Raw genomic sequence first — 17,633 nt, 5'->3', positions numbered from 1 at the left:
TAAATTTTTTTTACAACTGAAAATTTTTAATAGGTTCCATGTTTCAGCTGAAATCTTAAAAATTTATAAAAAGACAATGGAGATGAACATTACAGGTTAAAATATAATCAAGCATTACAAACTGTTTACAAATATTAATTTCCTGCTTATTTCATTCCATTGCAGTTTTTTTTCAAGTCTGTGCATCTTCTTTATTTTCTTCACTAGTATTCCCTCATGGATCTTTTATCTAAAATGGTTGTTGGACAGCCTCACTTTATCCGCTGCATTAAACCTAATGACGATCGAGAAGCACTGATGTTTTCTCATGAGAGAGTTCTGCTGCAGCTACGATACACTGGAATTCTGGAAACTGTCAAGATACGTCAAAAAGGGTATTCTCATCGCATCCTCTTTGAGGAGTTTGTGAAAAGGTAAGACTTGTATAATAAGGCTGTTTTTCTAATATTCTATTCAGTAAGCTATATTCTATGTTTAAGTACAGAAGGTTGTACATATGTTGTTCGTAGGTGTGTGGTCTGAATGTCTAATGAGGACAGGGACTTTCAGAGATAAAGACTACAAGAGATATCTGATCTCTAATGGGAAACAGTCAGTGTGAAACCCACAGTGAACACAAGTAGCAAGCCTGTCCCCATGGTTCTCTCTGTAGAGGCAACAAGTGGAAATTACGCATCCTGCTCAGCTAATTCAAGGATTTTGGAAGGTCAGTGACCTTCAGCCATCATATGAAGAATGTGCACATGTTTAAGAATGAACTGATATAAAAGGTTCAGATTTAGTTGTGCAGAGTCATTTATCTTAGAGATATCATGACTTATAATCAGATCTCTATTCACCCTAACCCTTCTCATAGCTGCCATTACAGGCCTTAATACATATTCTCAATCTCAAAAAGTTACAAATTTTATTCAGGAAATGTGGTTGTCTTTATGATGGCAATATACCTTCATGATAAGTATGGTTTCCTTTATATTTTAAATGTGTCTTTATATAGTATTTACTGGTTTTCAGTGTGTAGGACTGGCAATTTAACAATGAGCAGAAGCACTACTATTAACCATTTAGGCAGCAGTAGGAACAAGTAGTGAATGGTTAGATCAACCATGCTGTGATATTTTTTGAACTGGAGCTTGCTTATCCAGACAATATAGAATTAATGAATCTACTGAAAGCAAGTCATTAGTCTTACTTCAGTGCCTGATAAAGTTAGGAAGAAGATTATTCTGGGAGGTATTGAAAAACACCTGAAAGACAAGGCAGTCATTGGCCACAGCCAGCACAGCTTCATGAGAGGAAAGTCTTGCTTATCAAACTTGATTTTATTTTATGACAAAGTAACTCACCTAGCTGACCAAGTGTCATCGTTTGACACTGGCGCAATGCCAGCGCCCCTATGAAAATACACTTTCTTAAATAAATGCTGTGAGATGTTATCAGGAACAGAGCAGAGCAGGCCCAAGCTTAATAACAAAGGAAAAAAAAAACTTTATTAAACTACTAATGCAGAAGACACACACACTAAATCAAGGATGAAGACCCTCTAAAACACCTCTCCTCCTTCTAATTTCTAAAACAACTACTATGAAACATTACCCGGGATTCCTGATCAAATTACCACCCTTCAGATAATCAATACTCAAGCTATCAAGGGAGAGAGAAGTCTCTCTTGCACCATAGACCCCCCCCACCCAGGAAACACAGTTGCCACCTCTTGTGTTTTCATGTCGCACATGGCAACCGCCTGGAGAAAATCTGCTAGTGTGACACTCTCTTTTTTATGTCACAGTGCTCTCACCACCGTGCATGGACAGACTGTTTATAGGGGTTTTTTTTTCAAGGATGCTTTGTAAAGGACTAAAGAAAAACAACAGTTTAGTTTCTCATTTTGGGACCGCAGTCCCCCCCATTTACCCCTGGGGCTGAGGGTCTAAGAACAGAGATCTTCTTCTTCTCTTCTTCTTCTCTTCTTCTTCTCTTCTTCTTCTCTTCTTCTTCTCTTCTTCTTCTCTTCTTCTTCTCTTCTTCTTCTCTTCTTCTTCTCTTCTTCGTCTCTTCTTCTTCTCTTCTTCTTCTCTGAAGACAGAGGGCATCACCACATCCTCCTTAACTTTTCTCTGTTCACTCTACTCCTGTCACTCTCAGCTGATGAAGCAGGTCTCTTGGCTTACCACTGCATCCCCCTAAAATGCAGTCTCTATTGCAGGAGAATTTGGTTCAGTCTATGGCTAACAAGAAAAGTACAGCCAAAAGCTACTCCATCATCTCCTCTCACTTAAAAATTTCTTCTTTTAACATCTCAGGTCCCGGACTGTCTCTCTTCTACTACAAATTGAGGAGGAGTAATATTTTACAAAGCTCTCATTTCCCAGGAAAGGGTTAAAAGTTCAGACTCCCTGGATGGCTGAAATCTCTGCTCAGGCATTCTCGACTCCCACACTGGGCATCATCCCTCTCCTTTCTCTTCTGCCGGCAAATTTCCAGGTGCTGTCAGGCTCTCTGTCTCTTTCCCTCTGTGGGGGGGGAACAAAGGCATCTCCGCTTCTCTCCACCCTTCTGTCCACAGGAGCTGGCTCGGTTCCAGACCTTCAGCCCCCTCGGCCTACCTGGACAAGGCCGCGTGGCTTCCCCTCCCCCACCCCGCCTGAGGCTGGGCAGGGGAGAGTCTGCACTGTCCGACTACCAGAACCAAAGAGAGTGTTCCCCTGGGAGTTCTTGCTTTTAACCCCCTGTGTTCTCAGAGGTGTGTCCATACTTTCAGTGGTCACTCCAGGTGCCAATATCCAAACCTGACCACTGATTGGTTTGACCCAACTTCCTGAAAAAAAATTCACTTCCATGTCAAACCACGACACCAAGGAAAACCAGTTGATGTCATCTTCTTGGATTTCAGTAAAGCTGTTGATACTGTCTCTCACAAGATCCTTCAGGACAAAATGTCCAGCACACAGCTGGATAAACATTCATTGCAAGTCATTGCATTGGGGGAGCAACTGGCTCACAGTTTGGGCACAAAAGGGTTATAGTGAATGGAGTGACATCAGACTGGTGTTCAGTACCTGTGGGGTTCCACAGGATTCCATCCTCAGCTGTGGGCTCCTCAGCGTCCTCAAAAATGGCTTGGATACAGGCTGGAAGTGATACTAAGCAAGTTCACAGATGATGCAAAACTGGGAGGAGCTGTTGACTCCTTGAAGTCAGAAAGGGACAGCAGAGAGACCTCAACAAATCAGGGGGCTGGGCAACACCAACCATATAAAGTTCAGCAAGGGAAAGTGCCAGGTTCTGTACCTGGGATTGGGCAACCCTGTTTGTATGGACAGACTGGGGAATGAGGTGCTGGAGAGCAGTGCCGCAGAGAGGGACCTGGGGCTCCTGGTCACCTGGTCACTGCTGAGTTGAATGTGAGTCAGCAGTGCCCTGGCAGCCAGGAGGGCCAAGCATATCCTAGGGGCATCAGGCACAGCATCACCAACCGGGCAAGGGAGGGATTGTCCCGCTCTGCTCTGCTCTGGGGTGGCCTCACCTTGAATATTACGTGCAGTTTTGGCCACCACAATATAAGCCATTAAAACTATACAGAAGCGTCCAAAAAACACAACAAAAAGGGTGAAGGGCCTTGAAGGGGAGCTGTATGAGGAGCAGCTGATGTCACTTGGTCTTTTGTGACCTTACTAATTTTAGTAAGGTCACACCATTCTAGAGCACATTTAACAGATTAATTTTTGTGATCATTAATATATCTTTGCAGTATCCTGAAGTGGCTGAAAGCAGAATTATTAACCTCAATTTTTATTCAATTTACATGTAAGTGAACTAAGATTAACTCCATAGGAATTAGTGTAAATTGAGAGGAAATTAAGCTTTCTCTTATCAGGAGATCCTTTTCATTCAAAAATGCACTGAATTTGAGTACAACCTTGAAAACGAATGGTAATAAAATCAGCATTGACTGTAGCTTTCCATTCCTGCAGATAAGAGCAAATTGTGCTTAACATGTTGTCAATTACTCCCCAAGTTTTTAGTCCACCTTGATGTAATTTGTTAAGGGAAGAAAGTCAACACAAAAAGGGAAGGAGAGGGGAGTAGATTTAGCAATTTCCACAACAGCAAAAAAGACTTCTAAGTTCAGAATATAAGCGAGGGCGGGAGAGGAGATGTTCTTGCTCCTTTGTTCAGCTCATGCTTTATTTTAAAACAAATTCTATTCTCCTTTGCTCTTGCAAATAAAATCAAACAATACTTTATAAAGCTATCAGTGGAACAAGAAACATTTTTCCTCAACTTACAGCTATAACTAGTCAAGTGTTTTTAGGAACTAAGTAGTTGAATACATAAAAATGTTTGAGAAAACAGGTCAAATGCTAAACAGATTGGCACTTCTTTGTTCATAATCAAAAAGACATTAGGCAAGTATGAAGAAGACTTTCAAAATGTCAGTAAATGTAAGGATATCAAAGATTTTTTTAAGCCAGCAAGTTAATTGGTATTTTGATCCTTTTGAGCAACTGAACAACAAAATGGATGAGCCAGCATTTTTTCTCCCTTGATGTTATTAAACAAATAGGTGTGCTTCTTATCTGCCTGTTCAATAATGCTGTTTTGTAAACTCTTAGCAGGAAATATGAGGACAAAACAATCAAAGGAAGGGAACAGACCCATTCAGAGTTTATCAGGTGGGAGGTAAACAAAAGATAAAGCTCCATCTAATGTTACTCTTTACTGTCTTCTGTTTTCATGTAGAGCAGATTATTTGCAAACCTGGTTGTAGTTTATTGGGTTAAAAAACAGATGGTGAGGAGAGGGCTTAATTGTAACTCATTCACACAATGTTTCTTCAGCCAAGTATATTACCATCTGTTTTATGTATATAAATATACATATTCTTTTACTTAAAATAGGAAAAATGTAATCTACAGTCCCTGTAAACACTGTCAAGTGTATCCCTGTCAAGTCTTAGACACTTTGTCTCCCTTGGCCCTGTCTTGCACCCCATGACATCATGCATCTGTCTTATGTTTGCTGTGAAGCAACATGGCCCATCTTTCAGGCTGGAATCTCAGATTTTAGGAATGGATTATTGAGTTGATCAGTCAACCAGGTGTGCCTGAAATGTGAAGTCATGTGGTGATCATGCACTGCATAGCAGTTTAAGGGAGTTGTGCTTTCTCATGAGGACCTGCACTGAAGGTCCCACTGGAAGGAACACTCCTTTCTGAGTGCCCCTGGAGCTTCACATGACATGATCTGGTGTGCAGGTGTGTCGTCACCACATACCCTCCAGCTGGATCCTCCTTTTATGTTGCATATCCTGTGCAGACGGTTGAAAAATAAGGGACTCGGTAGGCTAATGATACTAAATGCTGTCATACTTGTATTGCTTCATCAGCTCATAGGAATGTGTTGAGAACTTTTGCACAAGTTTCATTTAAGGATTGTCTTTTTTCTTTCCTGCCGGTTTATGTTAGACATTAAAGTTTTTGTACTGCATTAAGATGCAGGATAAACTTTTACTATGAGCATTACCTATTCCACAGGAGTCAGATGATGTTACTCTGATCATACAATCATGGCAATACCAGTGCTATTACTGCAACAGTGATCCCAGTGAGGCTGGCTCTGCTTTTTTAATCTTTCAGGACAAATTTGCATAAGGTCACTGTTAGTACACATGGTATACACAGTTTCTAAACCACCAGTGTTAATGTTTCTCATGACCACATAAAGTCTCATTGGCCTTAATAAGTCACATTTTGCATGGAGTGGAGCTAGGAATTAAAACTGGTCAAACATTACAAAATCCTGTAAAACATGTAACCTCAGTAAGTGCTTTCGTCTAACACCAAAAAATCAATACACTTGCTTATTATGCAAAATCAGGGAAGCACTGAATCAAATTAGAAGTCAACAGACTTGCTACAGAGAAAAAAATGCTTTCTTTTTAAATGATGCATTTTTAATACAAGCCTACTTTTAACAGTAAACCTGCACTATATCAAAATTCATATGTGATTAACTGTAAACAAAATCTGAACATTGCCTGGTATCTTGATTTTACTATTATCCATGGAAATGTTTCTTTGTTTCAGTGGCTTTAAGATTTCACCAGATCTATAGAATGTTCCCATACACTTTAAATACGGTGAATTACTGTAGCTTTCATATACACTTCCTAGACGTTTCCCATTCACAAAACACGGTAAGTGGTTGCAGGATGGAGATGATATGAAAACATTAGGAGTAGAAAGTCTGCTAGCTGCTTATGAATAGTATATGCACATTGCACCAAATTAGGCTTTTCTTAGAGTATTTCTGTGATTCTGTATTTGTCAGATGATTTACAATGTAAGTGCTAGGTATCTGTTATGGAATTTCAAAAGTTACTTAGATGTTGTATCATTTTTATTTGTTTTTTTTTATTTATACTTTTAATATGGAGTAAAATGTAATTATTTTTGTGAATTCAGATTTGAAAGTTTCAGAAAGAGGTGAGATACAACCAATACAAGAAAAAAAAATTTTTGAAGTAATTTTACAGCTCTTGTAGTTGTAAAAAAAAAGATCTAATTTTTTTTTTAAGTTTCCAGTTCCAGAGCTGAGATGGAACAAATAGTTTTGTTCTCACAAATAATAATGTTGAGAATCTTTCTACTGTTGTGATCTGGCTAGAAAGGGGTTTTGCACCTCATGCTTTTCACATATCATTATTCATTATCAACCTCAGGCCATTACATTTTAGTACCAAGATTTGTTTTAAAGAGAAAAAGGGTTAATCATTACTGTTTTGAGTTAATTATGTAGGATTGATGCAGCCTTTAAGTCTGGAATGTGAAGAGAACTTCAGTAAGACACACTAGTATAGTAGTTAATGGTGCTGTTTAAATGCATTTTATGGAACAGTTCCACAGTTTAGACTTGAGGGAGGGGTGGGAAATGGAACCATTTGTTTAGAGTCAGTTTATTTAATCTGAAACCACCAACACTAAAATGCCTGGTCCCTAAACAGATAATTAATGCATAGCATCTTTCTGAAGTTTTCCATATCTTAGCATACTTGGGTGTCTTTAGCATTTTACCTTACTTCTGCACATCCTAGCTTTGCATTCTGGGGTTAAATTCAAGATTTAAAAAATGTTGCTTTATTTCTAATGACTAGCAAGTACAGTTAATCCCATTTTAATGTAAGTTTTTTCTGAAATAGTATTCACATCCATGAAGAATTGTATGTGTTGCCTAGTAAAAAACACTAGTTAAGTTATGCAGAATTCCAGAGTTTCATCAGGTTTGAGAAATCAGTTCTTCTGAGGGGAAATTACTTTCCTCTTACTTAGTCTTACTGCTACTGAGAATGCGATTAGTCAAGTACTTTTAGGAAACATGTAGCTGAGTGTGTGCCAGGTGTAGGAAACTTTCAAGCAGGATGTATAACCCAGGAAAAGGATACATTTTTGCACAAATATGTGCATGTTTATGAAATAGCACATGAAGCATCATAAAATATCTATTTTAAAATAACAATAAAAGTATTGGTTTAATGTAAAACACTGAAATATTCCTGGCTACCATATTTTGTGCTGAAATAACAAGTGCAAATATGGAAATAAAAAGGTAGAGTTGTGAAATTTTCATCTCATCTGAAAGCAAATGTGATTCCTAGCCCTACTTTTCAGAAAATAAGTTTTTGGTTACTTGGTGATAGTTGCAAGTAGAGGTCACTCTGTGATCTCTGCACAGTAGATTTATATAAGTATGACAGAGATGAAATTAGACCAGAACAGTTGTGTATATCCCAAAGCTTTTTTTCAGGCGTATTCTCTGCCATTTCACCATGTACAATATTTGCATGCTTTTGCCAGATACATGAGGGTGAAACATTTTACCTTCCTCCAAAATTTTCCATAGGGTCCATTGCTGTACAAAGATGTTTAATTAGATAAAACAATCAGATGACCCTGTGTGGCACATGCTGTGCTGCCGTACAATTATCCTGAGCACATCATGTCAGACTACTTGGGTGTCTATAGTTATGTGATTCAGTCATGAAAACAGGCACTAAAACAAAGTTTTTACTTAAAACTCACAAAACACATGGATTTGAGCTTTGGAACACAAATCTAGAGACTTAATATGGTGCAAAATGCACACTACAAAAGGAGTTCTGGAGGAGAAATAATTAAAAATAAATGGCCAGTCTCATATTGGTAGTCCTTGTTTCTGATGAGTACAGTCATTTCTGCCTTACTTTTCATGGGGGAATGGCCTGAAGTTGTGCCAGGGGAGGCTTAGGTTGGATATCAGGAAAAGGTTCTTCACCCAGAGGGTGGCTGGATACTGGAATAGGCTCCCTATGGAAATAGTCACAGCACCAAACCAGACAGAGTTCAAGAAGCATTTGCCAATGATTTCGGGCACATGGTGTGACTCTTGGCAATGTCCTGTGCAAGGCCAAGAGTTGGACTTCATGATCCTTGTGGGTGCCTTCCAACTCACAGTATTCAGTGATTCTATGACATAACTGGAAAGCCACAGTAAGTATATTTAACCAGGTACAGGTGTCTTCTGTGCAGTAGTTAGATCAATCAAAATGTTTAGAAAATCACCATTTAGAGGACGTTCTTAATAAATATTGGTAGATAATATGTTTACATACAGAAACTGTAGTATTCCCATGTAGTTACTCCCATGGTTTGTAAAGTTCTTGTCATTCCAAATAGTTTGCTTTCTTAGACTATAGATAAGTTTAAATTTATAAAAACATTTATATAAAATAGGATTTGATAAGAAAAATAACCATTGTTTTATTTATGGGTTTTTTTGGAGCACCAAAGGAACTACATTCTAGATCGTGAAAGAGAGCAATTGGAGAGGGTACTATCTTTGACAGATAATGAAGTTTGTCATGAACAAAATGATGTAGTTGGGCAGGTGAATCACACAGCTCAAAATACTTTTTACTCAGATATTTGTCACAAATAAGTCAACTTTTCAGTAAGTGGAATGCCAATGATAAGATTAAAGAATTATGAGATTTCCCTTGAATATTTTATTGCATCAGTGCTATCTAAAAACTGTTCCATGGTTTTAAAATTCCCATCAATAGCATATCTTAAAAGATACATGAACAACCAGTGTCACTCCCTTCCTGCCTTCCTTCCTGCCTGCCTGCCTTCCTTCCCTCCCTCCCTCCCTCCCATATGTGTAACTCACATGGCTATCTGAACTGGCTTTTGAAGCAAACAGCAATTTAGTATGAGTGTAACTTTCCCCATCTATTTGTCAGCTATCTGTTGAAATTGTATGGCGTCACAAAATATTTGTGATACATATATTTTAAATCTGAGTTTTATTAGTGCAACTCAGTACTAGCGTCATTAACTTTTTTGTTTTGTAAAAACTAGCATCACTAACTTCAGTAATAAGGTGGAGGAAATGTACTTTTTTTCTTTTGAATACACCATGTCTCTCCAAACCTACTAAAAGTCATGAGTTGATATTTTGAAAGACTTGGCTAAAGAATTTGCAATATCACGTTGTTGAGAAAGTCACTACATTAAAAGTAACTCACTAATATAATCTCCTATCAATATTCAGAATTAGCAATGTCTCCAGTTGGTGAATATCTGTCTCTGATCCAGAACCTATTCCAGTACTTCTCACTTCAGATGTCATTTTGTTCCTGTTTGATCTTAACTGACTGTTTTAGTGGGTTTTTTCTTTCTTGTGACAACTGGAGCTAATATATAGAGATTAACTGGAACTAATAATTGAAAATCATACTCTTCTGACTTAAAAAAAAGAGAAAGTCTTGCAGAATTCTAAATTTTCTAATTGCTTCTCCATATTTTCTTCAGTATAAGATGGGATATTTTCTTGACTCCGTATGGTTACAGAGGAATCTGTCTTTGAGATTCACTTACCACATTCTTCTGTTGTTTTAAAGAACATCTGATGGCTCTTCCCCATGCTAATAATTAGTAGAATGGTTTGCTCAGCCTGCCAGTTCCTCTCAATCCCAATGTAAACAGAGTAGTACCTTTAGAAATATAACTTAATACCAAGACAACACATGGCAGTTAATAAGTGAGAGCTCAGGTGGCAGTTGCTAGCATCCAAGTGTGCTTGTGCTAAAATAACCTTACATTTGTAAACTAATTGGCACATGTTCTAGCTGTTACTTAACATAATTGTTTGCAAGTAGGTTTACTTAAATACTGTAAAACCAGTCTTCATAAATGCATAATGGCTTTATAGATAGGAAGGGACTGGTTCTTAATTCGATTCAAACATATTTGTATCCCTTTTTCATTAGCTATATGTTATTTAACATAACTGTTAGGAGCTGTTCTTTGCAAGGGAACATAGGAAAAAAAAAAGGAAAGACAATATTGTTTAGTATGGATCTGCTCCAGACTCCTAAAATTGATCATAATCATTCCAATTAATTGTTTATCCTAATCATTTATATGTTCAAATATCTTTTCATGACAGCTCGTGTCATGATTTGTGAAGACACAGTTGTCATGAAGTATGTATGAATATAAGGAAGAATTTGGCCTATTAATTCTAGAGATAAAGTTTGGAGCTAGAGAAAAACAGTGGAAGTACATATTGTCAATTCAATTCTTTCTTTTCCATTTTGCAGGTATTACTACCTTGCGTTCAAGGCACACGAGACTCCCCTTGGTAGCAGAGAAAACTGTCTTGCCATTTTGGAGAAATCTAAACTTGACAACTGGATTCTTGGGAAAACCAAGGTATAGGGTGCTAACATTTTCTCAAGGATAGTTAGTATACTTTTATAAATCACATCTAATAGTGGTTCAGAAAATACTGCGTGAATGAACAAAAGAGGAAATAATTTGCTCCAATTAGCTTCCCAGGTTATGGAAGTGCCCTCCCAAGCCAGCTGAGTTAGTGCTGCAAGAGGAGGGGTACATTGGGTACCTCCCCAAAGTGCATTCAGCACTTGGCTGCCTTGATAAGGACAGTACCTCTGTCAGTGCCTGCTGTTGTAGTGACTTCCTGAAGTTTCCCATTTTCTTAATAATGACACAGCTGAAATGTCACAATTTGACCCATCATTTAAGCCTGGCTGTACCATTATCCATTCATGGAGTTTCAGGTAAGCTCCTTCTGTCTCTGTCAAAAGCCTTTGTTGATGGTTTAAAATGGAGTGGATGACTTCTTTTAAAAGGATGTTATACAGTACTTTGAGTTGTTTTACATTACACAAAGGAAAAACTCTGAGAATTTTCTTGCCCAAGATCCAGTTAAAATGTATGTAAGCACCCATAGGATTTGTCTCCTTAGGGAGAATGCTTTTAGACAATATCATGCCTACTACCAAATTCAACCCAGGATTTGTGTTTCCACTGACAAGAAAGGTCATTTTTCAAAATTGTTCATACCTGAAAACATCTCACTGTCCAATTTACTTTGTAAAGGGGATAAACGTGGGATTTATTTTCACAGGATCACAGAATATTCTGAGTTGGAAGGGACCCACAAGGATCATCAAGTTCAGCTCCTAAATGAATGGCCCATACAAGGATTGAACCCCAACCTTGGTGTTACTAGCACCATGCTCTAAGCAACTAAGTTAATCTCACAGTTAGCAATGGGGTGGTTATTATCAGTGGAATAAAGAAGTTCCACAAGTACACAAGAGCAAATAATTGATTCACAAGATTGTGATGATATGTACAATCAGTATTTTTCTAGTTTTCTCAGCAATTACACCCTTCAATAGGTTTGCTGGAAGACCAATGAGAAGACAAAATACAAGAGGTTATAATACTGATTGTAATAGTGATTTTTTTTTTTTGTTTTGTTTTGTTTTGTTTTGTTGTTGTTCCATTACAGGTTTTCCTTAAGTATTACCATATAGAGCAGTTAAATTTGTTCTTGCGAGAAGTTATAGGGAGGGTGGTGGTCATGCAAGCCTATATCAAGGGATGGCTCGGAGCAAGGAGGTACAAGAAAGTAAAAGATAAAAGAGAAAATAGTGCTATTACAATACAGTCAGGTAAATGTTCATATTCCCTGTTTTACTAAGTGTGTTCAATCAGTTAAGTTGCATGTACATTGTTAATTTATTAATTACAGTTTACTATGATATCTAAATGACTGGATGTGTTTTCTTCAGCTCATTGATGAAGATATTACTGATTTACTTCTAAAGTGTCAACATTTAGGAATGTCTTTATTTAAATATTTTAATATTTTGAATGTGATGCCTGTGCACAAAATAAAATATTTTTAGGTATGTCTATAATAATATGCAGCGCATAATGGAAATGCAGTAGCACATGTCCCTGCCCATGTACCAGAACTGAAGACATACAACAAAAAATGGGCCTGAGAGGCTGATTATCCGTAATTTAGCAGATTTCCTTGTAGTGATTTGGGGAACTGTGTGAGCAAGCATGATGACACACCCTTTTTTGGGGGGTTAGGATATCAGTGAGCACATGGTGGCAATTAAAATTTCAATGAGTGAAGTGGTGTTTGAAGTTGTGAGGATGTGAATACTGCAGTCATGAACCCAGAGTTCAACATGTGGGTGGGTGGGGAAGAGCTATTGGGGGTGGGGGCTGAAGTAGTTATGGCAGGAGAAATGAAAGTTTCAGCACATCTCTGACCCTGTAGACTCTGTAGCAATTCCTTAAATAAATGTAATTTCCAGCACATGGTTTTGTATTTTTAGCCTGGAGAGGATATGAAGCTCGCAGGAAGTACAAGGAAATAAGGAACAGAAGAACTGATGCTGCTATACATATTCAGGCAGGTAATTAAAACAGTATTTCAATTGCCAACACCTATTTTTCTGTGGGTGATTTTGCATGTGTCAGTGTCTATGTCCAAAAATAAAGTGAAGTCCAAACAAAGCCTGTCAAAAACATTGCTTCTGATTATTTTTGCTTCAGTGTCAAATGATGTCAGTGACAGGTATCATGCAGTTTGGACCTTTTATAAGTACTTCTCTGAAAGCAAAATATAGTAATTAAAAGCTGTTAAGTTAGTTCTTGGCTAAAAGTGTGGATGGAAGACACTAGACATGCATTTCTCTGTCTTTCTTCGGAGCACTGATCTTGGCAGATCGCCAGGTTTTTGTTTTGACTGCTTGCTGGATTTGCCAGCTTTGACCAATCTTTTGACAATCTGCCAGACTCCTATGCAGCCGTATCAATATGAATTTGAATAAACTTTAAAGAGATTATTGGAGGAACAGGCCCATAGGGCTGTGTAGGTCTCTAGTAAAGAGCAGAGTACCATATGGCACAGAAATCTAAAAACCAGCACTGTGTATGCTGTGAACTCAATGGTGTTTTCAGATGCTGCCAATACGAAGCAGCCTCCATATGATGCAGTGCACTACACCTTCTCTGTCCAACTCCAGCTTCAAAGATTGTGACTGATAAAAAACGATTGTAGCTGATGTGTTTACAGATAAACCAAGGTACCACTTCTACCAGCTTCCTGTGCTACAATTGCTTAAGCTTTGTCACCTCTTGTTCTGTATCTTACAGTCTGAAATCAATATGAAGAATATTTGTTGTAATATTCTTTTACTTGTTCTCAAACCATTCCCAGTAAATTCATTCATTTTTGTGTAGTCTAGTTTGCTACTCTGAAATTAAGTGTTGCTGTGACTTTCAGGAGAAAATAGAATACCATTCTAGTTACCAAAAGGAACAGAATATCATTAGGCTCAAATAATAATTTTTAGCTTTGCGTATGTACTGTTATGTAAAATCAAGAAGCTCTAGGGTTAAATGCAGTATATTCTATTAAAGGGAAGAAATTTTTTCTTGTCTTAGCAAAAAGCACTGAAGGATTTCACAAATACTCTCTCATTCTTCCTCTCCTTTGTGTTGTCATTTTCAGTGGTTTTCATGATAGCACAGAGAGCAGATCTTAAAGTACCCCCCTGCCACTATTTCCTGGAGTATTTGCTACCTTTACAAGTATATACATACCTGGACTTTGATTACAGCAGCCTTTTGTTGAAGAAAGGAAAGTGAAACTGGTGACCCATGATTGTCTCACTATTACCAGCTCCTTAAGTTGAGAGTTACCTCAGGTGCAATAGGAAGCTTGTGTGTAGCATTATCACTTGGAGACTGCAGGGGACATTCTGCCTTAGAGTTTTATCCAGACAGATTTCTACCTCTTTAGAGAAAGATACCGATGTATTCTGCTGTTAGCACACATGGGAGAGATTCAGAGCTCGGTTGCTTCCTGCCATCTTTTAAATACTGTGTTAAACATGGCAGAGCAGAGGCAGTGGGAGTGAACTGGGACACTGTTGAGCCCTATGGACCTAAACGTGGAGGAATGTTGTTAGTACTCTTCTCTCCAACACACACAATGTTTTCCTTTGTAACCTGGCACTTGACTGTTTCAGTGATCAGCCTGGGTGAATAAACATTAAGGACTACAGGGTTAAGAGTGACACAGTGAACCTTTGAATTAATTAGGCTGGCTGCTCCTCCTGTCTTTGGTACTCTAGTAGAGTGGGATTAATAATAATAGCAATAACAATAATAATGATAATCCTCAACACTTTTCTGTCTGCCTTTGGAAACCTGTATTTAGGACTTCTTATTTGAAAATATTTCTTGTGCAGGTTTTCTCTTCTTAATATGCTAATTATTCTGTGTTTCATATCAAAGCTTATGCTTGCTAATCATGGCCATTTTCCAGGTTTTAAAATACACTGACAGTTTTTGTGTTGTTTACATAACATTACAGTCCAAGTGCCTAGTGACATGGAGACAAAAGGTACTCTAAAGCTCTCCCTTCTCTGCACATCATACAGTGTGGGGGTAGTTCAAGGTAGCTTTCTAGTAGAGTACAGTCACCTTTGTATTTTTCTTAAAAGAGCCATTTCAGGCAGTGAGATAAATTGTTTGCATTCGTCATCCACATTAGCAAAACCATATAATTAAACTATATGTACTTCCCTCTTCTTTCCCTCCCCCCTGCCCCACTCAAGCAGGCCTTGGAATTTAGGAAGCATTTGGCTTACATGTTTCTACAGAACAGCGCATATTGAAATTTGTTTTCCTTTCATCTCTTTCCCAATAAAAGCAGCCGCTCAGCTTATCCCTTTAGCTTCCTCAGAACTTCCTTTCAGAATTCCCGATCTATTACAGCACATTCACATACCAGAAACAAGATGCCTTTTCATGCTGTCAACCTTTTTCATCTGAAATGTAAATTAATTCTTGCTGGTACGCTTTGACAGAGATCAAAGTAGGGGTATTAACCTTATTGGGCCTTCTCCTCATCAGAATCAGTTCCAAAGACTGCAAGGGTAGTGTTAGGAGGCCAGTCTTCACTGTTATCTGTGGCCCTCCTCCAGGCAGTCCTCTGTCTACAAGTCAGCATTTCAAAGGCGCTGATTTCTTTTGTAAATGACCTTATCATTACTTTAAACTGTGTGAAAAATGATTTGCCTGAATAATTCTTGCAGGATTATCCTGCTCATTTTAATTGTGGGGGGACTTCATTCAGGTTCCAGGATATTGTTTAAGTGGTTTTGACAGCAAGTGATCATAGCCTGATAAAAAGGAGGAACACAGCTCCTGATTGGAAACCTCTTGACTTGTTCAGATTGTTCATTTCTTGTGAGTCAGTCTTTGAGGTAGGCTGCATTTGCATTTTAAAAATAAACAGATGCCTTTCAAATACATGAGCTGGTGGTCTGGAGATCTCTGTGGGCCCAGCAGTTCACTATCCATTGAAGAAATGTTAGAAGAAAAAACAAACTTAGAAAGAAAACAACCCTCACAATATACATGAGGATAAAATTCCTGAATGTATTATATTACAAGAAAAAAATGTCATTCTTTCAGATGGGGGGAAACCCTCACTAGGAAACAAAATATTAGTGATTTTAAATTAAATGGGGAAGAAAACGCTACCCTACTTTAGTATATTTACATCTCAGGTTCTCAGAATATACAGATGTTATTAGACTCATAGCTAAAATGGTACACAGATCTTTCCTCGTACTTCCAGTCACACTTTCTCAAACTGTGAAGGTTAGAAAACGCTACTTTTTAACTCAGAAGCAAATTGTAAAGGATGATTTTGTGTTAAGTGTTTGAGTTGACAATACTTTGCACTTCTGAGTATTTCTTTCTAATTGGAATTTACAGTGTTTCAATTTGCATCTATATGAGAGGGAAAAATATATTATCAAAGATTTTTTAAAATTATTTTGCCAGATTCACAGCTGGTTTAAATTAGTGTATATTCACTGAATCATCTGACTGAAATGTTGCTTCATTTATTTACCTCACATGCAGGTCTCATTAAATGTTTATTTTAGAATAATTAGAATTTAGAATTAATTAGAATTTAAAGCAACAGATAATACAATTATGAAAGTATGTTTTCTAGTTATGATGCATGTATTTCCATGCAGTGTGACTTGTCCCAAAAGACTTAAGGGAGATTTTAATCTGGTTATTTTATTTGTGAACTGACATTGCCAAAATGCCAAATGAGTGGTGCATGCAATTCATTTAGATCTGAGGTGACATCACTGAATTCATTTTAATTAGGTCCACTTTAGCCATCTGGAATATACTGTGCAGCTCTGGTCAAGACTGAGTTTAACTATGCTTCCAGAGGTGAAAGGCAAATGACTAATCCACTGAGCCACCATCTCCTCCTCCAACACGTGCTCACACACTCACCATATGTCATACATTAGAAAATTCTTTATCAAGAACTCTAGATTTGGGCTCTTTTCCTTAAATAAGAAGTGAAGGGTGTTCAGAAGGATGCATCCCCTTGTAAATTGCTTTCTTTCTGTAACTTCTGCGGATTGCTTACATTGCAGTGTTGATTACATCTCTCTAACATGTACTTCTGGCAAAATTTATTCTCTTTTAAGCAAAAAGAGGGACAGAGAACAGTTGCGATTTACTGGTTTACATTTATAATAAATGTAAGATTTTAATAAAAGCATTGCCTATGGGACTTTCAGCAGCAAAAATATAATGTTAGTTTCAGTAGAAGACAAGGAAATATTTTTTGCAATTTATTCCTATATTTATTCATCTATTTGTATTACTATGTGTGTGTGTACATGCACTCAGCTAATACCATTGTATAGGTCTAAGAATTATGCGAGTAAAATGTTCCAAAAACTTCTAAGCACTTGATAAATACATCTAAAAATGTTTTCTTTAAAATTTTCTTGAAAATGACTCTTAAATAGCAGATCCATTTTCCTTTTTTTTTTTTAATCAGTAGTTTTCTTTCTTTTAACTACATTGTCAGTGTAAAAAACATTGAAGACATGTTTCTCCTAATGGCAGCTGAACTGATTTATTGTATTATCTTAATTTCACAGTTAGGGTAAACCAGACTAGTTTGTACAGGCTGCACAGCTTTGGTTAACTTTACTCTCCCATCACGTTGTGTCCTGTACTAGCTTATGGCATCCAGTTATTCTTCATGTTTAGTATGTCTCTAGTAACCATTAAAGGCCTAATGCTCATATGCAGGGAGTATTTTTGAAAACTGAGAAAGCTTTATAGTTTTAAACTATGGGGGTTTATATTCCATCCCCATCACTGAGCTAAGCTCTGTCAATGTTCCAATGTCTGATTTTT

General features: G+C 37.5%; 1 protein-coding gene across 12 annotated transcripts in view; it reads left to right on the top strand.

Annotated features, from left to right (window-relative positions):
- The window catches only part of MYO3B (myosin IIIB), a 230,947-nt gene that overhangs the window by 121,333 nt on the left and 91,981 nt on the right, over positions 1-17,633 (top strand). For 11 of the 12 annotated variants that reach the window (XR_008431755.1, XM_053947139.1, XM_053947140.1 and 8 more), the window contains 4 exons: positions 208-413; positions 10,643-10,754; positions 11,863-12,025; positions 12,707-12,787. Coding sequence is in view for 11 of the 12 variants with exons in the window: in XM_053947139.1 (XP_053803114.1) it covers positions 208-413; positions 10,643-10,754; positions 11,863-12,025; positions 12,707-12,787 (562 nt within the window). In the remaining variant the exon portion in view is untranslated. Of the gene's footprint in view, positions 1-207; positions 414-487; positions 543-10,642; positions 10,755-11,862; positions 12,026-12,706; positions 12,788-17,633 lie in introns of those variants that run through there. The other variant, XM_053947147.1, reaches the window with a different exon arrangement.

This window comes from Vidua chalybeata, chromosome 7, assembly GCF_026979565.1.
Source record: "Vidua chalybeata isolate OUT-0048 chromosome 7, bVidCha1 merged haplotype, whole genome shotgun sequence".
NCBI lineage: Eukaryota > Metazoa > Chordata > Aves > Passeriformes > Viduidae > Vidua > Vidua chalybeata.
Note: the sequence above shows the minus strand (reverse complement) of the source record. Positions and strands in the feature narration are given on the sequence as shown.